This window comes from Suillus subalutaceus (assembly GCF_016647625.1).
Source record: "Suillus subalutaceus strain FC151 chromosome Unknown DFJ58scaffold_3, whole genome shotgun sequence".
In the NCBI taxonomy this organism is placed as follows: Eukaryota; Fungi; Basidiomycota; class Agaricomycetes; order Boletales; family Suillaceae; genus Suillus; species Suillus subalutaceus.
Genome location: NW_024540252.1, coordinates 594,573 through 620,486, shown reverse-complemented (window position 1 = coordinate 620,486; position 25,914 = coordinate 594,573). Strand labels below are relative to the sequence as shown.

The 25,914-nt window shown below is 49.0% G+C and overlaps 9 protein-coding genes across 9 annotated transcripts; 2 read left to right on the top strand and 7 right to left on the bottom strand.

The window, feature by feature from the left end:
- DFJ58DRAFT_756908 (uncharacterized protein) lies at positions 1 to 1,436 on the bottom strand. Its single transcript, XM_041388155.1, has 5 exons — positions 1,132 to 1,436; positions 809 to 1,083; positions 661 to 756; positions 236 to 608; positions 1 to 180 (listed from the first exon to the last, which is right to left on the bottom strand). Exons 1-5 carry the CDS (start codon positions 1,310 to 1,312, stop codon positions 119 to 121), a joined length of 987 nt encoding a protein of 328 aa, XP_041250633.1. The 5' UTR covers positions 1,313 to 1,436; the 3' UTR covers positions 1 to 118.
- Positions 1,437 to 1,472: 36 nt separating this feature from the next.
- DFJ58DRAFT_756903 (Sec8 exocyst complex component-specific domain-containing protein) lies at positions 1,473 to 6,484 on the top strand. The gene is made up of 18 exons (XM_041388154.1): positions 1,473 to 2,163; positions 2,240 to 2,289; positions 2,351 to 2,468; positions 2,521 to 2,722; positions 2,778 to 2,946; positions 2,996 to 3,098; positions 3,147 to 3,904; positions 3,959 to 4,042; positions 4,090 to 4,212; positions 4,262 to 4,658; positions 4,708 to 4,769; positions 4,823 to 5,074; positions 5,125 to 5,271; positions 5,324 to 5,511; positions 5,562 to 5,676; positions 5,724 to 5,842; positions 5,893 to 6,103; positions 6,156 to 6,484. The coding sequence occupies exons 1-18, from the start codon at positions 1,527 to 1,529 to the stop codon at positions 6,345 to 6,347; spliced, it is 3,927 nt and encodes a 1,308-aa protein (XP_041250632.1). The 5' UTR covers positions 1,473 to 1,526; the 3' UTR covers positions 6,348 to 6,484.
- A 115-nt stretch (positions 6,485 to 6,599) lies between these two features.
- DFJ58DRAFT_675490 (uncharacterized protein) lies at positions 6,600 to 7,639 on the bottom strand (the record flags this gene model as incomplete). The annotated part of the gene is made up of 4 exons (XM_041383100.1): positions 7,505 to 7,639; positions 7,361 to 7,457; positions 7,205 to 7,312; positions 6,600 to 7,146 (listed from the first exon to the last, which is right to left on the bottom strand). Coding segments are annotated over exons 1-4 (834 nt in total), but the record flags the coding sequence as incomplete, so codon positions are not given.
- Positions 7,640 to 7,841: 202 nt separating this feature from the next.
- DFJ58DRAFT_650026 (kinase-like protein) lies at positions 7,842 to 9,025 on the bottom strand (the record flags this gene model as incomplete). Its single annotated transcript, XM_041381553.1, has 4 exons — positions 7,842 to 8,044; positions 8,103 to 8,277; positions 8,332 to 8,450; positions 8,500 to 9,025. Coding segments are annotated over 4 exons (1,023 nt in total), but the record flags the coding sequence as incomplete, so codon positions are not given.
- A 323-nt stretch (positions 9,026 to 9,348) lies between these two features.
- On the bottom strand, positions 9,349 to 10,540 carry DFJ58DRAFT_756895 (uncharacterized protein). The gene is made up of 5 exons (XM_041388153.1): positions 10,479 to 10,540; positions 10,418 to 10,425; positions 10,252 to 10,365; positions 9,817 to 10,200; positions 9,349 to 9,769 (listed from the first exon to the last, which is right to left on the bottom strand). Exons 1-5 carry the CDS (start codon positions 10,480 to 10,482, stop codon positions 9,617 to 9,619), a joined length of 663 nt encoding a protein of 220 aa, XP_041250629.1. The 5' UTR covers positions 10,483 to 10,540; the 3' UTR covers positions 9,349 to 9,616.
- Positions 10,541 to 10,546: 6 nt separating this feature from the next.
- On the top strand, positions 10,547 to 14,687 carry DFJ58DRAFT_258944 (uncharacterized protein). Its single transcript, XM_041379517.1, has 12 exons — positions 10,547 to 10,933; positions 10,984 to 11,088; positions 11,142 to 11,555; positions 11,604 to 11,828; positions 11,884 to 12,285; positions 12,339 to 12,680; positions 12,730 to 12,935; positions 12,989 to 13,829; positions 13,880 to 14,033; positions 14,084 to 14,249; positions 14,294 to 14,344; positions 14,395 to 14,687. Exons 1-12 carry the CDS (start codon positions 10,703 to 10,705, stop codon positions 14,510 to 14,512), a joined length of 3,255 nt encoding a protein of 1,084 aa, XP_041250628.1. The 5' UTR covers positions 10,547 to 10,702; the 3' UTR covers positions 14,513 to 14,687.
- DFJ58DRAFT_873064 (uncharacterized protein) lies at positions 14,289 to 19,476 on the bottom strand (the record flags this gene model as incomplete). Its single annotated transcript, XM_041394359.1, has 9 exons — positions 14,289 to 15,355; positions 15,433 to 16,904; positions 16,955 to 17,850; positions 17,900 to 18,058; positions 18,108 to 18,319; positions 18,367 to 18,469; positions 18,529 to 18,684; positions 18,735 to 19,261; positions 19,328 to 19,476. The coding sequence occupies 9 exons, from the start codon at positions 19,474 to 19,476 to the stop codon at positions 14,713 to 14,715; spliced, it is 4,317 nt and encodes a 1,438-aa protein (XP_041250627.1). The 3' UTR covers positions 14,289 to 14,712.
- A 249-nt stretch (positions 19,477 to 19,725) lies between these two features.
- Positions 19,726 to 21,442, bottom strand: DFJ58DRAFT_259016 (carbohydrate esterase family 1 protein). The gene is made up of 8 exons (XM_041379518.1): positions 21,156 to 21,442; positions 20,980 to 21,098; positions 20,809 to 20,930; positions 20,641 to 20,753; positions 20,320 to 20,583; positions 20,139 to 20,267; positions 20,055 to 20,085; positions 19,726 to 20,000 (listed from the first exon to the last, which is right to left on the bottom strand). The coding sequence occupies exons 1-8, from the start codon at positions 21,219 to 21,221 to the stop codon at positions 19,975 to 19,977; spliced, it is 870 nt and encodes a 289-aa protein (XP_041250626.1). The 5' UTR covers positions 21,222 to 21,442; the 3' UTR covers positions 19,726 to 19,974.
- Positions 21,443 to 21,553: 111 nt separating this feature from the next.
- On the bottom strand, positions 21,554 to 23,699 carry DFJ58DRAFT_721383 (uncharacterized protein; the record flags this gene model as incomplete). Its single annotated transcript, XM_041384801.1, has 5 exons — positions 21,554 to 22,066; positions 22,121 to 22,508; positions 22,557 to 22,567; positions 22,623 to 22,813; positions 22,862 to 23,699. The coding sequence occupies 5 exons, from the start codon at positions 23,697 to 23,699 to the stop codon at positions 21,554 to 21,556; spliced, it is 1,941 nt and encodes a 646-aa protein (XP_041250625.1).
- Positions 23,700 to 25,914: the final 2,215 nt, after the last annotated feature.

The window sequence follows — 25,914 nt, the reverse complement described above, 5'->3', positions numbered from 1 at the left end:
CCCCCAATACGCATTAAATTATCAATGACAGAAAAATGGAAGAGAGCTGCATAATGGCAGGATAAATGGCGCGATATATAGTTCGTGGTTAAGGGCAAACATGATAGTGCATCTAATGTCACACGAATCCCCCAGAAACGAGCCACTTATAGCACTCCGCTGCAAGTTCTTCACCATGGTCTATCAATCACAATCAGTATCAAGATAGTACAGAACATTACATACAAGGACACACTGATACAGAACGCATGCGGGATATTGCGGTGCCCATGTACGACTTTCACAGTGCCGGGTTCTGGCCTGAAGACCTGGAGAATCGTTTCTCTTCCTTTGTCAACCCAGTCGTCGTTCTCTGCAAAGTAAAACCAAATCTGGTGTTGAAATGTTTCCAAGGTAGCAACATCCAGTTCTCTGATGCTGAGCATTTCATCGTGTGCCATCGTCATCGCAGCAAAGATTGACGAAGGAGACAGTAGGAACGACTGAAGAACACGGACTTGGGGTATCGGGTATTGTGGAAACAACCGACAAAATATGGTTAGTGGCATAAGACGCAATGCCTGGGCAACCTGTGATACAATGCGCGGAAACGGAGGCCGAAACAATCGCTGGAAGAACAGGAATCATGAGCATGACTACTACCAAAACTCGACTACCAACCGACAACAGTCGACCATTCGGTGTACAAGCAATGTTGGTGATAGTCGGGAAAAGGAAGAAAACTCCCGAAATGGCAGCGGATCGCAGTTTCAAGACCTTTCAAAGAACGTTGGAGAGGCAGCACTGTGGGACACTTCAGAGACGGTACCTGCAGAGCTACCCATGAACCAACGCTGTGGCCAGCGATCACAGTACGCGTATCGACGCTAAAATATGTGCTCAAAGCATCGAAAATTCGAAGAGAGTTTTGGACCTGAAACGGCAACGCATGGTTAGATGAAGCACGACTTGCTGGCGCAATATCCTCGACAGCAGGGTCGTGTCCAATATGTGAATGCGACAGTATCGCCAGTGTCCCAGACCTGTCTTGTTTGTGTATTGCGGTGAGAAATGGATGATAGAAGTCAATGACCCCAGGATTTCCTGTAGCCATTCAAAATAAACTCGGATGAGGTGCTATGGTGAACCTACCTGGTATAAAGAGTAGAATTGTGGAAGGTGACACACCCAATCGTTTGCAAGGCCACCAGTGCACATGTACAGGTGGTATACCTTCACTGGCAGGAAAACGAGCATTTATATATGGAACGCTGAAATCTAGTGCCAGAGATTCTAGAAATGGGGGTAAACTGGTCCTGGAATCGCCAGTCATCCTGGGGTTCTGAATCGCCACTGCGAGTCTGTGAAAGTTCGTAACGTTTGAGTATATTCTAAGCCAACTTGAATATAGCAGTGGTTGTTTACAAATTACCACGGGTGACGGTATGGCCTGAGGCTAGTCTGAAAACGGAAGTAGACTACTTACCAGATAGCTTGAGCCGTATTTGGTGAACAAGTCACTTCTGGCTCGCGGTCACACAACTCAGATGTCTCGAATACCGACCTTTCCTGTCGAACCGATAGGCGCTCCCTCACTGAACAACTCAAACGGTTCTTATTCAACTACCAGACCGTTGCAGATCGCTCGCCCGCCATCACGCCAGGCAGCCCCCAGTAACAACACACTTACCTCCTCCTCACCCAAGGGCCAAGGTTTTTCATCACCCAAGGGTCCCCTCCGCCCACAAAGGTCAGAATTGAGACCGCGCCAGATATCTGAGCATTCCGAGCGGGCTTCCACTTCTTCTCGAGCAACGCAACTCGAAGATTACGCGGCAAGGGACCGTAGAGATAGTTCCAGCACAACGCGCTCAGATTCGTCAGCTGTGCCGCAATACCATAACGGAAATATAATAACTGCAAATAACAGGCCCCAGGTGGACATTCCGCGATCCAGCGCTCAAGATGAGATTTCCCCGACAACCCCTGCACTGGCTTCTGTCTTGGCTGCCTTCAGGGAAGCTGGAGCTCGTAAACGTGCGATGGCAAATGGTAGCGAAGATATAGCATACGAACAAGAAAAACAGAGGGAGAAGGAGAAGGAGATGAGGAAGCAAGAGCGCATCCGCGAGCGAATACCATACCGGAAAGCAACCGGGAAGGCTAAAGCAGGAGATATCGATGGTGAGGAATCTGATCATCGCAACCTGCCTAGCTTCGTGTTTTAATTATCTAATTGTGTGCTAACATCGCGTTGTAGCTGTGCTGGACCAGATCAAGGACGAATGGGAGTTTGTCATTGACCCTGATGTAAGGCGTAGATTCTACTGTCAACCAGTAGCTGAGCGAAATGATCTTGCAATCGTCGCAGTTTAACAATGTTGACTTGGCTTTGTCACTACTCGATGACTCTTCGACAGGCAAAGGCATCGAGTCTTTTCGACAAACCAAGGTAATGCTTTCGCATGCGTTAAAAGGATCAGTAGACAGTAAGCCCCGAGCTCTGCACTCGCGTCCTTATTTAATGATGTTTGTGCTCAGAACACCACAAGGCGTTTGCGGACGCACTTCCACATCATGCTGCTCTTCTCAATCACCTTGGACTTGCCCAGACGCAAATAAAACAGTCGAAGACAGCTCTTATGGAAGCGAAGGAGGCTTTGGGAAATAAGCGCGCTGACCTTGTTCAACTGTGGTCAAGGGGACAGGTGTTAGAAGAAATGATGCGTTTATTGGATCAGATGTCAGTTTCTTTTAATATGTCAATTGGTCCATCTACTGATTATTCATATGTAAAGCGAGCATCTGAAATCGGTGCCCGACGTACTCGAGACTCTGATGTCGGAGAAAAGGTTGCTTCAAGCATCAGTTCTCCTTGTGCGGAGCCTTAAGTTGATCAACAAACCCGACATGCAAGAGATTGGGGCAGTTTCAGATCTGCGAAGTTATCTGATTAGTCAGGAAAATGTGCGTTTGTTAATTGCTCAGCAGCACGTAACATCTTATGACTTAGCAGGCTCTACGAGAAATATTGATCGACGAACTTCACAACCATCTTTATCTCAAATCCTTCTGGTGCGAGTCGCGGTGGGCTGCCTTTAAGCCGAATCAGACAGCTTGTAAGTCATGCCAATTTGTACAACTCTCGCCTTAACATGTCTTCGAAGTTCCTAAGGTTGAATTTGAGAACGAATTGAGTGGACAACCGTCTCCGAATGGTATTGCATATTCTTCCCCTGAATCGTCTTCACCGAAACTTGTATCTTCCCGATTATCTCGCTTTCTCAACTCTCTTGCACTCCGACCAAACGACCCTCCCCATGATCTCAGTGAATCGAACTTTCGCAGCAATATGTCTGTTCAGGATTTGTCTTCTTCGTCTCTTCCATCCGCTCCGTCTTTCTCGTCGAATCTTAATCTTGTTGCGCTTGCAACTCCGGCTTCTCAGACACCTCAACTTGATGCAAACCCGGAAGGTAACTCCTTCGCCTACATCGAAACTCTACTGGAGTCCCTCGCAGTCCTGGGAAAGCTTGGGAGTGCGCTCGATATTGTCGCACAGCGTTTGCAAGGCGAGATATACTCGTTGGTCGAGTGTACCTTGGACGAAGTTGAGGAAAGAACGGAAGAGTCTAAAAGAGTTTCTCTGTTCGGCGCAGCCAGCCTAGGAAGACGGTCAGAGGGTGGGTATATCTTCGTTGCCAACGATTCTGTCGGCATCACTCCAGATGGTGTTGTTCCTTTGATGCCAGCAAAAGGTATTATCCTCCGGACCTTTTCCTTACGCCTTGCAGCACTGGAGTCTTCCACGAAGCAAGTTGATCAGGAAACACTGAAGGACTTCTTTTGGACTGTTTATTCCAAGCTTGATGCAGTAACCCAGGGATTAAGGGTAGTTTGTGAGGTTGCTAATCGTATAGGATCGGTATGCTACGTTTTATTTTTCAAAAAAGCTTCATGCTGACCTGTATTTCCTCAGCGGAAAGACTTCAAGGACTCATCCGGTGCGAAACCGGGAGCTTTGTTTCCGCTCACCGATGTATGGCTACCAGTACAAGCTGAGGTGTGTAGCGCAGTGATTTTATAATCAACATACCAAGTGGGGTACAGGTTCGGGCGCTCTTGCGTGACTATTTGACCGACGAAGAACAAGGCTCAGTGGCGGGGCGAAATCCGATATCGTCTATCAATGAGGTCCTACGAGAAGGTCGGTTCACGAGAGACAAACAAAAGGTCAGTGCAGAATATTGTTGCATTTCTCACACTAATCATTTACTTGCAGTCCATATTCCGATTTGCGGATACTGACATGAAGTCCACGGGCAAAGTCCTCCGACATCACGAGGACGAGCTGACTCGGGTCCTTCGAGATACCATGCCCGGTCTTGTGCAAAATTCTTCCGACAGTGCTGTCCAGGCGACACTGTCGACAGTCGGCACAGACGACCGTCTATTAGGTGTTGGGCAGCATCACCGTTTGCTGATCAAGCCGGATGCTTTCCATGTCAGCGTACTTTTCCAGCCCACCCTTGCTTTCTTGAACCGTGTGACGGAAATCCTCCCCGATGGGGTGGAAAGTGTTCGCTCTGCGAGTGGCGTACTAGATGATTTTGTCCTCAAGGTTTATCTGCCACAGTTGGAAGAGCGCATCTCTGAACTTTTCCATCACGCAGTGACAAGTTAGTTGATCTCGTTCATGTCACCTTATCTTACTCACAGTTCAACTAGGTCCTGATGCTTTCCAATACGATCAGATGTCGACCAGATTTAGTCCAAAACCAATATTCAGAGTTCGTGCTTTTGCAGGTGCTATAATATCAATCATTGATGCACGGTTATCCAGGCAACTACACAACTAATGGCACTGATAAACTCGTTATGCGCAATGCTTCGTACTACTCCGTTCCATCGGGAAAGTTATTCTCGCCTGATTGTTGGCGTAATCATTCAGTTCTATCAGCGCTGTAGTGACAAGTTCCAAGATTTGGTTTCTTCGATAACTAACATCCCTGACACATCACATCTGGTGTTGGCAGCTCAGTGGGCACAAAAATCGGAATTAATCCCGTGCTTAACAGAGCTCTTCGCAACACCCGTGCGTTTCGCGCACTCTAGATGCTCGTGGAACTGACGATTGTTCTGCAGCATTCTAATAATGTGATCAGGTGTCAGCTTAGTCGACAGGAAACACATCTAGAGCTGAATTACCTCGGTCAAGCTCAGATAGTCAAACATGACTTGGTTTCTTCAACCCGCAACTTGGCGAGTCTGTGTGGTCTTTACCGCAGTGTGGTCAGTTGCACAGGATGTATGAATTTCTCGCATTAATTCAATTGATCTATAGGCATGGTTCACAGAGGAGTTGAACGCACTGAAGTCATCTCCAGACGGTACACTCTCGCCGACTACACCTGCGGCACTGGAGTCCGCCAATGGCGTGACGCCGTTCACTCCCTCGGCAATCCCTACTTTTTTCTCGCGGAGTACTTATGACGAACAGCTTAGCCTTCCTCTGTCACGAGAAATGGCAATGTGGGTGTGCTGATCATGACGTTGGTCATCGTGCTCATATAGATTTCTAGGCGGTTCGGTGCCTTGCTTAAGACGTACTCCCAACTGGCCGAGATCATTCTGCATACCATTAGGATCGACATTCGCTGCCGAACAATGTACTATCTGGATGCAGCTATGCGACTTGTTGGTGTTGAATTGCATGTACTTGTCATCCTATTAATTGACTGCAGGGTAATTACAATATCGACCATGAAGCTGGCGAGCCTGACCCATACATCGTGGATCTTAACACCGAAATCAGCAATTGTAACGAGTTTGTGTCAGCAGCGATGCTCAAGGAGGAGCACGAGTGAGTATCTGCCTCTCGCCTCACATAAGCAATTCTCTCACCTCTCACAGATTTGTCTTTGCCGGACTTGAACATTTAATGGAACATCTCCTTATTTCCAATGCTCGATATTTGCGTATGGCGAATGGTTTTGGTATCAGGAAGATCATACGAAACACTCTGGCACTGCAGCAGAGCGTACGGACTATCGGCGACGACCAGCAGCATGTTGAGTTTGAGCGCGCGAAGAGTTATTATTCACTCTTCTTCCTGACACCCCAGGTACGCTTCCTTCTTTGCTTGTATATGACAAACTGCTTATGAGTCGAACCAGGGTTTACTCGACAGTATTCGTCAACACCAGAATTTCACCTTCGATGAGTATAAGACCATACTCGATCTTCAGTGTGGGGTGGATCAGTCCATCGGTGAAGCTGGAGTCGCTAAAGCCGCGGACCACAATTACAGCATGTATCTTATTGACCTACACGGTTTGGAGCTGGAGAGTTCCGCGGACATCAGTTGAGGTTTAATCAGACTTTGGACATCTAGTCATGTTTGTATATTTATAACTAGTACCTTGTGGGTGATAGCCACTGAAAGTTTTCTGACCACTTGAATGGATTGCCTCCTGACGATCACGGCCTCCGACTAGTGCCTTACCTGCTCGCCGGATACTTTTGATTCCACGCTACATCGTCGTCCGTCGCGCAGGGTAATGGTCTCCCTTGATTACGTGCCTTGAGCGCATTCGGTGCCAATGACACCGAGAAGCCGCCAGACTTCTTGGTTTTCATGTCTTCGCACACTGAGATGAATGTAAGGATGGGGAGCCTTCCCAGCAACTCCTGGTATCTCCTGCGCAACCATCGTCTTGGAAGGAAAGCACCAGATGCATTCTTCGGCTTTGTTGTTAATTGAACCAGCTCCTCGAGGACAGTGGTACCGTCAAAGCCAATTTTCCGGACAGCAGTCAAAGTACCCAGGTCGCTGCCTTCGTCGCCGACTTCTCGAGAAGGCGAAACGGAAATCTGGAGAGGTGGAAGCACTTTCTTCCACTCTTGTCTGAAGTATTTCCAGCGAGCGTTTACTTCCCGGCGTTTACTGAAAGGACCCAGTATCTGGGCATCAGATGAATTAGGGTCTGCACGTTGGGGAAGTATTGGTGGGAAACTGAGGTCGCCAGGTACCAAAGGTCTTTTCCTGCGGGCCAGACCCGAAGTGAGAAGTGCGGTAAGCTCTTGGGAGTATACGGGAGGGCGCGAGGATTCCTTGCCGGGGATGATTGGCGGAGGAAGTGGTGCATTTGGGTCAGACAGTAAGGGCTACCGGAATGTCATCAGGTGATCATGAGCAACGCAAACGGGCACTTGAACTCATCACCTCCATCAATTCCCACCTTAGTTTACCTACCCGTCCGTAGGCAAGGTCCAGGATACGGTTAAAGGACTGGTGGCTGCCATTATTTGCTGCACGGACTTGTTGTATGGTCTAACCAGAAATAAGACGAAAATCGGTGCTTGACAAAAGTAGCCTCGCCTTTAAAACTCTCTTGAGCTTCCCGGTCCTGCGATCATCACATTTATTCAGCAGCGCAGCGCGACAGTCATCCTCTGCCTTCAGACGGAAAACCCGACTACGGGCTATTAGTAATGCTCACACTGATCCGGGGATGGACCTCACCGAAGGTAAACGTGGGGTAACCGTCCAATCTCACGAACATAGCTTCTGTATACTGACGCAATTGCCTGCTGTCCATGATTCATGACAATGAGACGTGCTTGCTGGTATGTACTACAAACTGGTCGAGGGCGTGAGAGTCACAAATTCAATTTGGTATTATTTTGCCCGAGTGAATCGATACATGAGCTCGAGCCTCGAAGTTTAAACGAACTTCCAGCTCTCACAATATCATGGATCTTGATTCTGCACCAATTATTTCCCTCCCAGTCACTGATTCAGAAGCCACTAAGAATTCCTAACTGACGAAATATACTTGTTTATGGATTTTGGCATGGTCTTAAACAGGGTCGACCCCTGCAAACCACGGATCAGTGAGCAATTCTGCAGCACTGGGCCTATTTGCGGGATCCAGACGCAAACACCACCGTATCATAGCTGCTGTAGATATGATGTCTTCCTCCTCTACTACATTTTTGCAGCGTCTAATGCACCGCTCAATGTAATCCTGGCAGAGTGGTGGATCTGAACGTCGGAAACGACCTGCGTGTGAGGAATCAAACAATGCACAACTCATGAGGATCTGAGAAGTGACACCTACATGTCTCGCCATCAAAAAACACAATAGCTCGTTGGCTATCATTAAGTTGCTCTGGGAGAAACCTTTCGCCTGTGTAAGACATCATCTGCCATAAGATATAATTTGGCTCATCGAGGTTGAGGGGTGGCCAGGGTTCGAAATTAAATAAAGGTAGATCAGTGACAAGTTCGAAGATCTGAGAAACATTTGTTTGGCAGGACATAGCAACAGAGCAGAGAGAAGTACACACCAAACATCCAAATGACCATATGTCCACAGGTTTGTCCCAGGGTCCTCTTATGAAATTTTCAGGCGGGCGAAGATTATCCCATGAATGGATCTCATCAATGCTTGCACCAATAGGGAGGGCTGAAGCAACTCTGAGTCAGCAGAAGTAAGTAGAAACATTGGAATTCACTTACAACGGCGGAATTTGCCAAGATGAATGTCCTCTGCATTGCCTCCTGCAGAGTAGGTACTGGAAGTGGCTGTGACACTGCAGCCTGCATTCTTCCATCATAAGATTCCTCTGGAGGATATCGGCGAGATGGGTCAGACTCGAGTAGGTCATCGATATCAGAATTGGACATGCAATTATCCAAAAAGATGGCCTCAAAGGATAAATCAGTGTGGACCACACCACGGCTATGTGCATGAGCAACTCCACGTAGTGTGTGTAGAAGAATGCGTTTGGTAAGGGGGAGAGGGAGGGTTGGGCCATTGTAAGCTCTGAACAGTCCAATCAAACTTCCGCCTAGGATCTGTGTAACTAAGCAGATGTGATCCCCTGAACTGCCTTTGCCAGGAAGTGTGAAGTGAGACAGGATTCGAAGACAGTGGGCATTTGGTGGGGACAAGATCCGATACAAGGTCTGAAGCTCCCAAGCATGTTGTGGCCGGGCCACAACAGTTGCTGCACCAGTGAGTATCTTGATAGCAACAAATGCATTCAATTTCTATCAACTTTGGTCACTCTAAGTTGTTTGAAAATCTGAATTTTGACTTTACATTCTGTCACGGGCAAGCCAAGTACTTGAATATATGCTCCACCCGAGCTTTCTGCAGATAATATAGCGGTCATCTGGGCCAATTGCCTCGTTGAACTCGAGCTGAGGCCAGCCAAAACTGTCATGAACTGGCAGCCCCAGTGGCTCCTCAAAGAATACCCGATTGTCGACACAAATTTTGTCATCAGGGGTAGTGACGGAGAGAGATACATGCTGTCTGGACGGCTCGACATGTTTTGAAATTGCAGAGGTCATCCCATCAGAGTCCTAGGCTGAGCAACTGTAGTTCGAAGAAAGGTCACGGGAAGGATGCGAGAGCGAGGGATAGATGAATACATCTTTTTTACAGTGAATAACGAGGAAGATGCTTTGGATCCACTGGAAAGGGGTCAGGGCTTGTAGGGACATGCCGTGGCACTGCACCTTGGCATGCATGACATAAACCACACCAAGCGCAGCAAAAATGATCCCATAATTCAGGAGTACAGATACGAAATGGAAAGAACATTGTGTGAGCGGCAGGTAGCATTAATAAGTCAAACGGAACATGAACTGGAAGCTATACTGTTTCGTATCAGGATCCCAATATGACCAGTTCCAATATCCGGCATCGTCAGCTTCGTCTTCTATCTCGCGCGCAGGAATGCGGAAAGCAATTGTCTCGTACGGTTCAGCAGCCACCTAGCATCCAATAAGCAACGTGTAACTTGGGAAGTAATCGCACCTACGATTAGATACTGGTATGCCTTGTTCGGAGGCTCCCTCTTTTGCTCCCAAGCGCTCATAAATCGTCGGCGAGGGATGACGTCTGCTTTGATCTGAGGAAGGTGGACCTGGACCATCATACCTTCTTTGCCAGTATCTTTGTCCCGCACTTTTGTCACTCGGTATCCTGGGCGTCCTATTTTGAGGAATACTTTGCGTTGTACATTGCTTTGAGTTGGAGCAATCATCAACTGCGTGTCCTTGGCATCGCGAGCAGCACGACGAGCAAGATTGGTCTGATGCTTCTTTCCCTGAGTGTGAGCCAAGTATGAACCTTCGTTGGTGTGAAGCGTCAGACAGAGACGACATTCGAGGCCACCCAAGTGATTCCTTAAGATATAAGGATCCTAAACGACACATCAAGTTATCATTGGAATGCAGGCAAAATAAGAGCGTACTTTGGCAAGGTCAATCGTCTCAAGCGCAAGTTTGCGCAAACGTTCACGCCTGTCCACGTTGGTCTCCGAAGCCCCAGCGACACCACCTCCACCAAACTTGGAGCCGACACGGTTCTGGAGCAAGGTGAAATTGGATTCTCAGATCACACCAGAACATATGACTTACTTGAAAATCTAGAAATATCGATGATCGAGGAATATCATTAAGAACAAAGAGAGAGACTCACCCATAAGTTTGCGAGTACGATGAGGTCGATGGAAGAAATGCAAGTGCTGACATAATCAGCTGCTTGTAATTTCTCGGAGTCGCTCAAAAGTAAGTAACGGGCAACCCACACCAAAACTCGCAAGCTGTAAGGCATCCTCAGGCTTCCCCTCCATTACGTGTCGGACGGTCAGATCCAGTGTGCTACGGTGTTGACATCCACCAATCCGGGCATTTATCAAGAGCATGGCGGGCCAGAAACGTGCTCTAGAGGATAACTCATCCCGCAATGTCAAAAAGAGTAAACTTGTGAAAGATAGGCTAACAGACGTGCCGGAAAAACCTGTTCAACTCATATCAAATCTCATGAACGAGGAGGTTGATTTTCCACGAGGAGGTGGAACTAGCCTAACAGCTGCAGAGGTTAAAGCTATCCGAGCTGAAGCGACGCAAGAAGCAAACGAGGAGCTATTTGCTGTGAGTTCTGCCGTCTTACTACAAATTCGACTCAGTAGAATTTTTTATAGGCGTCTGGGAAGTCTCAAAAAAAGAAGAATAGATCCGACGCCAAAAGCAAAGTGAGTGTTACACCGAAGAAAGATGTAATTCGCATCGAGCATCTCAATTACAAGGTAGCTTTTATATCGTGAAGCTGGGGAGCAGGGGCTCAGTCACATATTTGCAGCGCATCGTTCCGGGTATGAAATTGCTTGGTCAAATCGCATCAATACAACCACTGGCTCTCATTATATCCCTACCGAACCAACTCATGGGTCACGTCCCCATCACACAAGTTACATCTCAGTTGACTAATCGTCTCGAATCAATGCATGAACAAGAAGAGCCTTCAGATACCGAATCCGTTGACGACGGGGAATCCGATTCTCAGACGGAGGTGCCCGATTTGTTCCAACTCTTTCATGTGGGACAATACGTTCGTGCAATTGTAACCAATGTGCACGCATCAGGGTCTACAGACGTTTCTGCCCTCGGAAAATTAAGGGATGAAGCCGCTAAAGCTAGTCGTCGCATTGAGTTGAGTCTTGTACCCAAGACAGTAAACTCTGGAGTTCTTAAAACAGATCTCAAACCTGGCTTTGTGAGCAATGTCTCAGATCACATTTTATCACGATTAAGCCTTGCATAGACACTCTCAGCGGCTGTGCAAAGTGTAGAAGATCATGGTTACATTCTTGACATCGGCGTACTGGGCTCCTCTGGTTTCCTATCCTTTAAAGAAGCCAAAAAGGGTGGTTCTGATGGTTCAAAGCTTCATGTTGGCCAATTGCTCGATACCGTTGTCGTGAAGATGTCCAGCAACGAGAGAATATGCACAGTTTCGGTCGATCCTCGAGGCATACAGTCATCTTCAGTCAGTCTTGCTGATCACGATTTGTGATGTCCCTCACTCATGTTCCAATTCACAGATCACAGAAGTCAGTAATGTCACCTCCGTATTGCCTGGAATACTAGGTCAAGCATTGATCACGGCGATTTCACCAAGCGGTATCAATTTACAGATACTTGGCTTTTTTGACGCAACGGCTGACGAGTTTAACGTGCCTACTAACCCTGCCAAAGCATTCAAGATAGGGCAGAAAGTGAAGGTCCGAATACTGTACGAAATTGCCGGAAGTTCGCCGCCGAAGTTTTCTGTGTCGCTCTTGGATCACATTGTCAACCTGAAGGAGAAACTTTCCAATGATGATGCTCCCATTCACTCGGCGTATCCTGTTGGCACGATCTTGGATGCTGTTACTGTGCAACGCGTAGAGCCGGAACGAGGACTCGTCGTTGAAGTACAGCCCCACCTTGATGGGTTCATTCATGTAAGGTTTTTACATCATTTTATTGTCTTATACTAACTCCACTTCCTTGATAGATATCTCACACATCTGATGGTCATGTTCCGACGCTCTCTTCCTCCTCGGGTCCATGGAGATTGAACACCATCCATAGAGCGCGTGTCATAGGCTATCATCCGTTGGACGGATTACTGCAGCTCTCCCTCCGACCTTCAATTTTAGATCAAAGGTTCCTTCAGGCAGGTGATATACGAGTCGGAGAGGTCCTGAAAGGCACTGTAAAACGCCTTACTGATTCCGCCCTATTCGTGTCGATCTCTTGTAATGCGGACGGCATCATATGGCCAAATCACTACGCAGATATACCGCTCAAGCATCCGTCAAAAAGGTTCAAGGCCGGAGGCAGCATAAAATGCCGAGTACGCGATCATAATCATTAGATGTGATACATGCTAAGGAAATTTGCAGGTTCTTGCCGTCGACCCCGAACGCATGAGAGTTGAGTTGACGGCTAAAAAGACGTTGATTGAATCTACTCTGCCAGTCCTGACCTCTATCGAGGAGGCGAAGGTCGGAATGATCACAGACGCAGTAGTGTACCGAGTTGTGGACAAAGGCTTGATTGTCCGATTCTACAACGATCTCAAAGCATTTGTGCCGTCTCGAGAAGCAAGGTTTGTTCAATTCCACCGTTAGCTCTGCTTTTGATTGACATTTTGCTTCACAGTGACTATTCAAGCAAACTGAAGGACATGTTTGCCGCGGGCAGAGTCGTCAAAGTACGAATTCTAACTGTTGATCTGAATCCACCACGAGTTGTCGCAAGCATTCGTCAGGCGTCATCATCAAAAGCTGCCAGGACCAATACTAGTGACATTATATCGAGTGCTGTCGCAGAGGATGTAGTGGCGGTCCACAAAACACCAGCTGTCCCGTCACTGCGCCCATCTCATACTCACGAACCCATCCCTTCAAAGGCACTGACTAGCAAACGTAGCAGTCCATTGCCACAAGTGAAGGCTGTGCACACCCAGTCGCAGTCGACGCCAAGATCCCCCACTCCCAAACAAGCTGCGCCTTTGAAAGTTGAAGGGTTTTCTTGGTTCTCCGGTGACGCTAGGTCTGATGCTGAATCTGCTTCTTCTTCCGACGAAGGCAGCGAAGAGGACGAGTCAAGCAAAAAGAAGAAAAGACGCAAGAAGAAAGAGATTGAGCAGGATCTCACTGCTGACATGCACTCGAAGCTTCCAGAGTCAAATGCCGACTTTGAGCGGCTGCTCCTGGGCTCCCCAAATTCATCCTACCTGTGGGTGCAGTACATGTCTTTCCTCCTCCAACTATCCGAAATCGATAAAGCACGGGAGACTGGCCGACGAGCGATTCAGACCATCAGTTTCAGGGAGGAGGAAGAGCGGCTCAATGTTTGGATTGCTTTACTGAACGTCGAGAATGTCTATGGCACCGATGAGTCACTGGAGGCTGTCTTCAAGGATGCTGCCCGACATAATGACTCCAAGACCGTCCATCTCCGCCTGGCGGCCATCTTAGATCAGAGCGAGAAGCACGAGGCAAGTTTGCTACCTCGGCTTCACTACTGTACTAATTACGAGGCACGCAGAAAGCAGAGGATCAGTATAAGCGGACCTGTAAAAAGTTCGGCTACAGTTCGAAAGTGTGGACTCTATTTTGCGAGCATTATTTGCGCCGCCAAAACTTGGAGCAGGCACGCAAACTGCTACCGCGTTCACTGCAAAGCTTGGAAAAGCGCAAGCGTAAGTCGTTTGGTGACATTCTCGTATTCAGACCTGAATTAGATGTATAGACTTGAAGACAATATCAAAATTCGCTCAGCTCGAATACAAACTCGGCGATGCGGAACGAGGCAAGACTATATTTGAAGGGATCGCAGACTCTCATCCGAAGCGCTGGGACCTGTGGTCGATTTATATGGATATGGAGGCAGGGCAAGGTGATATCCAATCGTTAAGGTAAGCACACTGCCCCCAAAAGTGCCCTCACTAACAGCGCGCAGGAACATCTTCAATCGTGTGTTTGCCATTAAAATGACTAGCCATAAGGCGAAGTACGTGTCCTACTACTTAGTGGAATTGCATGCGTTAATGTCGCGTAAAGGTCATTTTTCAAGAAGTGGCTTGAACTAGAGCGTAAGATTGGTGACGAGGAAGGTGCATCGGCTGTCAAGCAGAAGGCAGTCGAGTGGACACAAAAAGCTGCATCCGATTCACAATGAGTCGGACTCGAGATGTCGCAAATGTTGATGCATGTCACAATATATATGGAGAATAATTGACGTCGAACGAGGAAGCAACGGAGGGACGTAGAAGTACGAAACGAAACGAATGTGAGCATGAGCGGCGGTCAGCAATCAAGGTAATAAGGGTATAACTATATGTGCAAAGCAAAAAAATAACATGTCACAAAAAACAAGTGTTACGATCGCGACCGGGTTCGCTCATGTCCTACTAAATGAGAGGGAGATTCGAAATCACTTAGCGGTCGCCGGGCGCCAAACGAGCTAGCCATTTGTCGCTGCCAATCGTCCAGTTCATTCGACAGGTGCTCGAAATTCTCGGAGCTCGTCATGCTGGATGGTCGTTTGAGAGGCTGATCGACTTCCAGGAGAAGGTGAATTTTATGCGAAAGCTGTTCGTTTTCCCTTTTGAGGTTGGTGTTTTCGACGGTGAGCTGTTCCAGTAAACTGGCGCCACTTCCTTCGCGATATACAGCGAGAGTAGCATTCATTCTCTCAATCTCCAACTCTAGCTCCTCCACACGAGTCTGGCGTTCGTCAAACTCTCGCTGAGAGATGACAAAGTTATCCTTCATGATGTCGAGATCTTTCTCCAGTGTCTCCATTCTTTGACGGAGATCTTTGTTGTCATTGATTAAACGCTGACTTTGCTTCTGTGCATCAATCAACTGGCCGCGAAGGTGCTCGTGATTGTCGTCTGAAGGAGTGCTGCGACCGTTGACACCACGTCGCGGTTCAGTACTGGATCGTCCTCGAACAGTATCCAGTTCCGCTTGCAGACTAGCATAGGCAGTCTTCGTCCTCGTAACCTCATCTTTCATCCTTCGCATCATTTTTCAGTTCCTCTGCGATGGACGATTAGACCCAAGAGATGCACAAGTACTCGTGAAAAGGCTCACTTCACATAATGCACAGCAAGCTGATAGTCCTCTTCCATCTGGCGCATTCGCGCCTTATAGCTTCGTTCCGTCTCCTCGAGTTTCCGTTCAGCTTCAAGAGCGCGTGCGTCAGCTTCTGAGTCACCTTGGTTCACAGGACTCTGCATAGACCTCGATCGATCTTGTTGTTGTGACATCGCACTCAACTGAGCCTCAAGTTCGCGCTTCCTTCGAAGAGCTCCGTTGAGTTCCCGCTCTGAGCGCTCGTACATCAAGGAGCGTTCTTCCAACTGTTTCTCCAGGTCTGCCAGTCGCGAAGCGCTTCCCGAATTTGAAGAAGGTTCATCCGAATCTGGGATGATGCCATTTTCTGAAAGATAGTTCCGGAGCATTGCCAGGCGGATATTGGTATCAGCCGTCTCCTTCAACGCACCCCGCAGATCATTATCTTTTTCTGCAAGATCTTTGCGCAGACGACCCTGCTCCAAAACAGAGCTGGATAATTGCGCTCGGAGGCCCACGATTTGTGATCGTAGGAATGTTTGCTCGGATTCCGTCTGCCGTACCCTGCGCCGTTCCTCTGAGAGGTCCCTTTGCACTTCCTCCAGCTGCTGAGTGACCTCCTTCAGCATCTTCCGTAGAGAAGCAGCTTCCACCTCCATAGCCTCCATTTTCTCCGCATGTCCTCTCGTCAATCGATCTTCGTCCGCCTTGAGGTCACGATGCGAATCGAGAAGTTCGCCAAGACTGCCAGTGGTGAGTGCACGGATTGCATCAGCTTCTTCACGAGACTTGGCCCACGCGTTCTCAACCTCTGCAAGTCTGATCCTCGCTTGTTCCACTTCGGATGTGCGAGTCTCTAGGTCACCGCGTAATTCTGCAATGTCTGCCTCTAGCTGAGTGATATGATCACGAGCGCGTTGATCCTCTTCAGAGCGGGAGGAAATGGCTTGTAGTGCCGTACGGGCTTGATCGAGAGCGCGGATATGCTGATCCCGGAGTTGGCTCAACTCTTCAACCTGTCTCTTGACCTGGGAGATCTCAGCGTCCTTTTGCTCAAGCACCGAAGTCTGGCCAATAAGTCGATCGGAGTGATCTCGAAGCGCGGCCTCGACTTCCACGCAACGGTCACGAATTTCAGAGTGTTCACGAACAACACGATGGTGTGTCTCCTCCAGGGCATCAGCACGGTTGCTGGCGTCGGAGGACCGTGCCTCAGCCTGCTCAAGAAGCGTAGTCTGCAAGGCGAGCGAGTCGCTCAGCTCCTCTGTTGTCTTCTTCTGTGCAGTCTGTTCCGCTAGGAGAGTGGCAAGATGACGTTCAAGCTCAGCAATACGCTCTCGCTCTATTTGCGAGACCTCGCCAGGTGTAGATGCTTCGTAGGCAGTGAGCTTCGCACGGTAGTATGCAGCTTCCTGGATCGCAGCGGACTTCACGCGCTCGGCATCCGCAATGCGCTCAGAAGCCTCGCGGGCCTGATTGGCCAGGGTGGTCTGCGTCTCCATTAGAACGTTTCAGGTGTTCTTGAAAGGAGAAAACACACCTGCATCTGGGTCTTGAAGTGTCTAAAATTCATGACCATGTCAGCAAGTTTCCTTTGTTCCTCACTGGTATCATCTTGGAAGTCAATATCCTCGACTTCCAATGCTTCTTCGCCAAGTTGAATAAAGCCCGACCGGGATGCCTTCAAAAGCGCTGTCTTCATCCAAGCCTCTCGCCTCCGCAACGTTTCGACCTCCATCTCTTTGACCTTGTAATCCCGAATCAGATCAGCTGTCACATTCCCCGTTGAACCGAATTTCCCCTGGGCATGCCCGTTTCCGTTTCCGTTCTCGTTCGCACCGGGAGAACCACCTGATGGCTGATAGAAAGCATCAAGAGGTGGCCTGCTACGATCCACAACGGGTGATGGACTTCGGGCAGCCAGACTGCTCATCGTCACGCTCGCCACGTTGGGTGGCTGTACGTTGCCATAGGGATCGGATCCACTCTGAGATGTGGGGGACATCGCGCGGGTGACAACACTGAAGGAGTTGGGACTCCGTGCTCGGGTCTGGTCTGGAGATGGTGCATGATCTCGGGATGTAGTGATAGACTCGATGGTAGCACCGGTGTCTGTCCCGTTCCCATCATCTGTTCCAAACATGTCCCCATCATCTCTTCGAGGGCGCGTCGGTGCTTTACCTTTGGTGTTGGGAGATGACTGCGCAGGGGCACCATTCGGTGTACGAGTTCCAGGCCGAGTTCCTGGCGGAGATATAGCCCGGCGGAGGTCGTCTACGTCTTGAGGAGCACCTGTCGGGGACATGGCACGGATACCATTAGGCACAGTGCTTCCTGGTGCGGGTGGTCCTGGCGGAGGCGTAGGTGTTGCAGATGATTTTCGATCATTCTTGTTGGCCGGGGGTCCTTTGCTTGAATCAGGGTATTTGATGTGCTCTGGGCAATCCGTTAGCAATAACGTTGGTGGAGAAGTGCAGTCACGTACTGGTGTCAAGAACATTAATAATTCCATGGTCGTCGCCCTTGGTTGGCGTGAAAGACTCTCCGCCAAGAACAAAAACTCTAGTTCCCATGGACGCCATAGCATGTCCCGAACGGCCGCTAGGCGCTGGACCCATATTTTGGAACATGTACCACCGCTGGTCTGTACGCGATAAGCTTAGAACACGCCTATCATTCATCAAATCACGTACTTGACATTTTGAAAGCTGCCAAGTCGCCAAGGTCCTTGCCGTCTACACCCCGGCCACCAAATATATAGATGACGTCGTCGACTACAGCGGCTGCGTGGCCTTCCCGGGGTGAGGGAATAAATCCAATACATTGCAGTTCCGACCATGTCCTGGTATTAGTATCATACGACCACGTATCATTGTAATGGTATTGGCCATCTGTTCCTCCGAACCTGTGAAACGTGAATACAAACCAGTATTGAATGAATGACGAACATACACGATGATACGATCCTGGTATGTTACACAGGCATGTCCTGTGCGTTGGGCAGGACGGGCGGCTCCGACGGGTTGACACAGCTCCCAAGCTGTTGTTGTCCGTACTAGAAGCATAGCATAACATAAGGTTTAGGAAAATAAGCTTAAATTGAACGGGACTTACGAGTATTGAGATCAAATGACCAGAGGTCATTCAGGAACTCGCCATCTACCTGACCTCCGAAGACGAAAAATTTGGTGCCGACCATAGTAACAGCATGACCATAGCGTCCAGCAGGTGCAGGACCGTGCATAGCTACCCGGGTCCACTCTCGTGAAACTGGGGTATACATGAAGTATGGTTTCTCTGAACAATTAGGATGAACGCACCGAGATTCAGAAGATACAAGCCATCGTCTTGTTTTTCTGACTGATCAGAGGAGGGATCTGTTTTTGTGTCGCCTCCCCATATGATGAGAACGCTGCTAACGATTGCACTAGCATGACCGACTCGTGGCGAGGGTATTTCTCCGCCTGTCTGCACGAGAGTCGCGGAAAGATCGCGAGTAGAGAAAAGGTATAAATCATTGCGGGCGGTTTCGCGAACGAGACCACCAAAAAGATACAAGTCTCCCGAAGCAGTGGCTGTCGCGGGAAGTGCATGGCCATAGCGAGGGAATGGTGAAGGTGAAGGTGAATTTGGCGCGGCGACGCCAGGCTTTGGGATTACGAGCGGGGGCGGAAGGAGTAAGCGCCGTGCAGACCAGGGGTAAGCTGGCCGTTGTTGAGGCTGCTGGGAAGTTTGGGGCGGTGGTTGCTGCTGTGACTGGGACTGTTGTTGGGTTATGATGGGGCTGGTTCCGCGAGCTTGTTGACGTTGAGCGAGGGCTGCTACAGGGCCATTCGTGGTATTTGAACTGAAGTAGGATGAAGAAAATGATGAACGACTGTTGGAGAATAAAAGTTGAATATGAAGGACTCACGAATCATTATCGCGTAGGTGTTGAAGTTGAGGAGTATTGTCCTTTGCAGCCAGCTGGGCAAGAGCTTGGCTTGGAGTCTGAGCTACTGTTACGGATGAAGCAGCAAGCTGACTTGCACTAGGCTGCTTCTTCCTTGAGAAGAATGACATTCTTCGTGCTCTGTTTACTAGGATGGACGGTATGGTTGGCTAATAAATTTTGTTTGAAGAATTAAGAGTGAGTATGTGAAAAGGATGAAGGCTATGACAATTTGTTGTCGTTGTAGAGAACAGGAATTTGATAGGTGGTATAAGCAGTACTGTACTAGTAGAGCCTTACTGTGCTCGGTCGGTGTGACCGTAGTTGTATACAACTATTTGCTTTCAATCCTGAGGTAGTCTTTAACCTACTACCACTAGAGGTAATAAAATCTCAACATCACTTTAACAATCTCCGGTCTCCTTCGCAACGACCACTGCAGTGCGGCTGAGCTCTCTCTTCCTTCGGGAATCCAACGGGAAACCGTCTCACTTTTTCCCCACACTCGGCCGTCTTCGGCACCCATCAGATAGGTCTCACTGAAGCCGTCCATTGCAAGACTAACGCCCAGCTATCATATCTCCATTTGTACAAACATCAGCTTCTGACTTTATTTATCCTCCTTCTCATTACGCTTTCAGGAAGTTGGCATGGACTACAACCCTCCGTATCAGTATTGACACATTCCAGAAACCTGACAAGAACTTACAGTGAATATGGTCTGATGCAAATGTCGATATCTGTATATTCCATTGTCAGTACATCATTCCATCATCTAAAAGCAGAGACGCACGAAGTAGTAGCTGTGATCGTACCCTTCCTGCTTCCTTACCCGTACCTGTACCTCATCATGCCCAGCCACACGCGCAGCCTCAAGGAACTTGTCCGGGTGCAGTTGGTATAGGAAATTATCCGCGGTGCCCTGTTAAGCCCATTCTAATAAGAGCCAAAGAATAAACAAAAATTTGACGCACATAATCCACAAGTATATTCACCGCTCCCTTCACCTTCCCGATCATCGCTGTTGCATCATAACGGTCTTTCCCCTCCGCAACACCGCCCGCAAGATACCCAGAGAATGCCTTCGTCCCCCACGGCACCTCGGATGGCTCGCAGATGGGTGAAAACGCAGATGCGCTACGATATTGCTTCGTCCCCGATAATAGTGACGCAAGGTACACGGTCAGCGCCCCGTGTCCGCCCATCGAGTGTCCAAATATTGACTGGCGTGTGAAGTCCTGTGAATGTTGTCGTCAGGGAAAGAACAGGAGAAGATAAGAGACGCCGGGACAGACGAGAGGCAAGCCTGCTTTTTCGAGCACCTGAGGGAGCTCTTGAGTAACATGGCTGAGCATATTATAATGCTTCGACCACTTGGGATTCGTTGCGTTCAGGTAAAACCCAGCACCTATCCACCGCGTCCGCTGTTAGTGGGTAAGAACTTCAAGTTAGAGATTACCCACCACTGCCAAAATCCCAATCTACATCTTCACCATCGATTCCTGCGCCACGCGGGGAGGTGTCAGGGAAGAGCAGAGCGATGCCTTGAGCTGCCGCATCGCGCATGAAACCGCCTTTTTGAGCCCTGTTTCGTGTGAGTTTGCGGGGTCAACGAATGGGCGTTTAACACGTACCCATTATCCTCCGTGCAGGTCAGTCCTGCAAGATAGACAAGAACAGGGACCTTGCCCTGAGCCGCGTTGGCGGGGAGGAAGAGATTGAATTGGGTATAGGTATCCCCCAGATCAGCGGACTATTAGCCTCATTATCAGCGTGGCTGCGGCGTTGCCGCCACTGCCAAACAACGTACTCTAAATTTGTACTTTGCGAGCGTCCCCTCGTAGTGCTTGTTCGATGAAAGTTTTTCGAGCGACATGTCAGCGAGCTATAGGTTAGTGTTGAGATTCACGATAGGAAGATCAAAACTATTGAGTGTGCGAGCTGGCGAAACAGACAAGAATAATACGCGCTTGTTGGGCCTTGAATGCCTGTCTCATGATCATGATCCCCTGTTTCTCCGGTCCATCTCCCGGTCATGGTATTAATTTGTCCTACTCCATTATCTCACATCGGATGAAATGTGTTTTATTCCGTGAGAGATACTAATCAATGCTAAATCTCAGTAGTAAGCAATTAGAATACGATACAACTAGTAATGCGACAGATACTTAATATTGTATTTACGGGTATGGCACAATGCAAAGTGGTCTAGTCTCGTTCTCGCGTATGTGCTGCAGGCGGGGTTGACGATTTTCTAGGTGATGTAGGTGGGGTCTCCTCGTGAGGAGGTGTAGAGGGTAAAGATCTCTGCTTCGTTGATGGAGGTGTTTCTGGGGATGTCGGGAATCTCGATGCTTCTGCTGGATGGGGAGGGCGCTGGGGTACGGACATTGATTCTTCTTGCGCTTTTGATACCATCTCTCCAAGTGCAGGGTGCATTCTCAGCAGCGGGCTTGGCATCGACCTGGGAGAAGGACTGCTACCCAAGAGGTTTTGCTGCATTCTCTCCTGGTGACCTTCAACCATGCCATTCTCTAGCGCATCCTCCTCTCCCTCATTCTCCTCTACTCCGGCCAGCAAGTCTGCAACACCAAGGTAGAATGAAGCAGGCTTGAACGGAATCTCCTTCCCCCAAATCGAGGCCCACGTATATCGCGCAGCGTTCGTCCATCCAACAAGGTCTAGGTGGTTCACGGGAGAAAGGGTACCGAGATATGTGCCCTGCATGCGTATTCAGCGAGGCACACACACCAAGGAGTCATCCTGCACACTTACCCACTTGGCTGATTCGACGCTAACCAGCCCATCGTTCGGACCCTCCTTCTCCAAGATGACACTATGCGGCCATTTCCACGTATCAATAAGCCCTGGTTCATAACATGCACCCCAGCTAAAATAGCGCACACCCTCAATGTCAGGTGTCTCCTCGTTGAACCGACGCATGCTTTCTAGAGTAAGACATTCGAATGCCTTTCCATCACCTCCACCGTTTGGCAGAAGCTCGAGCAGCGCAAGGACGGATGGAAGATGCTGCGAGGCGAGCGACATGAAGTGGTCCGCGAAGGAGGAGCCACGATGTGGTGTGGCGATTGTAGTGATGCTTATCACGGAAAACTTGCGTTGAGTGAGGTGCGTTGTGAGGGTAACGGCAATCGAGGCCGCCCTGCAATGTATCAATGAGGGTGACCTTCTGCCTCAGTGCTCAGCTTACCATGCTGTGTCCTATGAGATGGATAGCTCGGCCAGGATAGACTTCTGAGATCTTCTTCTCGAGAACTTTTGCACGTTCTACAGGAGAACTGGTTGCAGGTACTCGCGTGATAAGAACTTCACAACCATTTGCCTCCAATGCTTCCTTGATACCACGCCAATGCGCAACCTGTAAGGGTGCAAGGGAAGGTCCAACGGTCACGGTATCAAAACCAAGAAGTCCATGGCAGAACACAACGGGAGCTTTTGGTGAACGATCTACACGCAAGCGGTTAGCCAAGGCCAAAGAGTGGACTACAAACATACACTTCTGATGGATTTTATTCAGCGACGAAGCCTGATCTTCCTCGTTGAGGAGCTTGCCCACGTTGTCCTTAATCCCCGAGTCTGAATCACTCTGGAACCACCATTTACTTGGAATAGGAGGAAGCGCAATCTGCGGTGCGGTAGATGCATGGATCGAACGCAGTGTGTCGATGGACGAACGAGCAGGTAGGGAGTGGTTTAGCGATATACATGGCTCATTAATGTGAGCTGCAGGATCTGTAGAAGATAAGGGGAGCCCATTTTGAAAGTGTGGAGGAATGGAAGTCACAGATGCTGACGGGAAAGTAGATAGGAGATTACTGAGTAATGGAGGTGGTCGACTGAGCAGGCGAGCAGGCGAAAAACATGGAGGCAGTCGTGCACGTGGGGGCACTGTCGGAAGGATGCTGTCACTCAACGCCTCGTTTAGTAACGACAGTCCCGGAGATGGCGGACGTGACGACGATGGTGAGTCATCTGGGGTCGACATTGAACTGGATGGTATGTCTCTGGCAGACAACGACGACGGCCACCGCACAACAGGTGTTGAATATTTCTGATTAGTACTAGTAGACATAGCGAGCGGGTGCTGGAGTGCCCATGAAGGAGGGGCAGACGCTGGAGAAGCGCTGAACGACCTGCCATGAATCCCACGTGCAGCCCTGCCATTATTGGGCTTCGCCATTGCAGCGGAAGTTGACCGGGTACCCCACATCCCAGACCAACTTGCAGGTATCTCCTCGTCGTTTTGATTATTGACTAGATGTTCGAAGCGGGAAGTTGGCCTCTTGAGAGTGGAGCTCACTGTGATCGACGGTGACGAAGATAAGTCATACATGCCCCTCCGCGAGTAAGTTACAGTACTGCGGCTTTAACGTGTCAATTAGAAGTGGCTGTGCTACATTTCTTCATCCTGTAATGCATGGACCGTCGCTGCTGTCCGTCCTCAAGCACCAGTGAAAACCGACAAGAGGCAGATCGAGGGAGGTCAAGGCATGATTGTGCTATTGGCATATGACGAGCCAGAGGATCAAGGAGTCTAGAAAGACAAGCACAATCTCCACACCCACCACCTACACGGGTTTCCAAAATATCATGTTCGTTATCCCCGTCCTGCCAGTCCTCTCCTATCTGTTTCCCACTCTTCAAGTTTCATACCCGCAGCGAGCCGTCTCGTTGTCCGTTGTCCGCCTGGCAGATATATGACGCCCTTGACCCAACTGTTGTATCCTTCAAATTTCTGGCTGGGCTTTATCGTTGATGTCTCCTGCGTCACAACAATGGATGAAGACACGATAAAATACTACGCACAGCTCCGTCTTAGCTTTCATCCAACACAGTCCAAAACCATCACTTACCATGATACGTTTCTTAGCAGGTATTGACGTCTTGACACCAAGACACAATGGGTCTATAGGTCAAGAGTGCACTGGAAGTCTGAGTTTGTATGCTTTGTATGCATCATCCTCGTGTTCACTTCACAGCATACAGCATGTATTGTGCAGCGGAAGCGCTCAAGCCTCATTTGTGATCACGAGTCGCATTCCATCATTCACAATTTTGATCCTCGTTCGTTTTCACTGTCTGGCTAATGTATCATCATGTGCTAAATTGCACCTCAGATCGTACATCCGCCTCTACCCAGCCAACTCCTCCAACGCGCTCGTCATCACTGACTCGTCAATGCTCGACACACATTTCGTACGCAAGTCGTACATTTTACTATGTCTCTCAATACACGGGAAACTATCCAGAACTTTTACAATCACTGATACCAACCACCATGATTTCCACCCCTCTTCTGTTGGTGCCCCAGCCAACACCGACCCGTACACCGTAGCGATGCACAGCATCGACCCCCTACTATAGGGTAGCATCTACATTACCATACAGTAGGAGGCGGAAATACATGTGATTCTGACATTACCCTCGCGAGGGCCGAAAGTGAAATTCCTGACACGACTTCACTCTACTATCCTCGTTAACATGGAACCAACACAGTGTAAAACTGTCTCCCCGTTCCGCCGATACCCGTACTCTCAGGCTTCTGGTGCGCAAGACATACATTATTGTGTCTCTCAGTAGGCGAAAAACCTCCCTGAATTCCCAATCACTGATACCAGCCACGTTCCATCTTTCTCCACAAACCTGGCGGTATAGCTTTGGCGGCAGATTGCAACAATACCGAATGTGGTCAAGGAGATGTCTGCCCCGAGAAGGCGTCGTGACTTTCAAACAGTCCGGATCACTGGGGGCTGATGTCCAGAGGCCTGGAGACAACGCCCTGAGTTTGAGGATGCAATATCCTGGAGCTGCTGAAGTTGGTCTTGTGTTGGATCAACAAAGGTGGGACACCCTCAGTGGAAGGGACAATCCGACAATGTACTCATTCTTGCAACAGGCACGGTGGTTGAGTCGTCGCCTCTCGTTGCGATATCTGCGCAACTGAAATACGTCGTCGTCGGCATTAAATAATACATTGTATAGCATATGCCTATTACAGTCCCCTCCGATCCCCGTCTCGTCAAGTTATCCGTCATTTCGATGTCAACAAGCCTAGTGCTGAGGTCGTTCTCATCATTTTTCGTCCCGAGACGACGTTTTGATCAGCCTATCGCACATGCACAACATGCATCTACTTTGATATGTTTTATTATTTGTTATCGCCTCAATTTCTGCGGTTATGATATTTCGCACATGTGTCTCTCAAATCGCATGATCTTCATGTTTTACTTATGGTCATTCGGTGCTCAAGCTTAAGTTACAACTGGCATATAATCATTCATGCGTATATAGAATATCTAGTATTTAGTAGTACGAAACTTGTGCAAATATGAGGGGACTGCCCAGGCGTTTGACACCGGTGCTCGTATTTATGACGGTTTGAAAAAATGAACAGCCAGAAAGTAGTAATAAGGTACAGCGACAAACCTTGACTGCTGCATCAAGAGCTCCTTGCTCTATTTCGGATCCGGGCTCCGTGACACTAAGCTACCAGACCAGCAAAACGTGAGTATACTGGTCTTGTTGGCGCAGATGACGGAGGAGTGGGC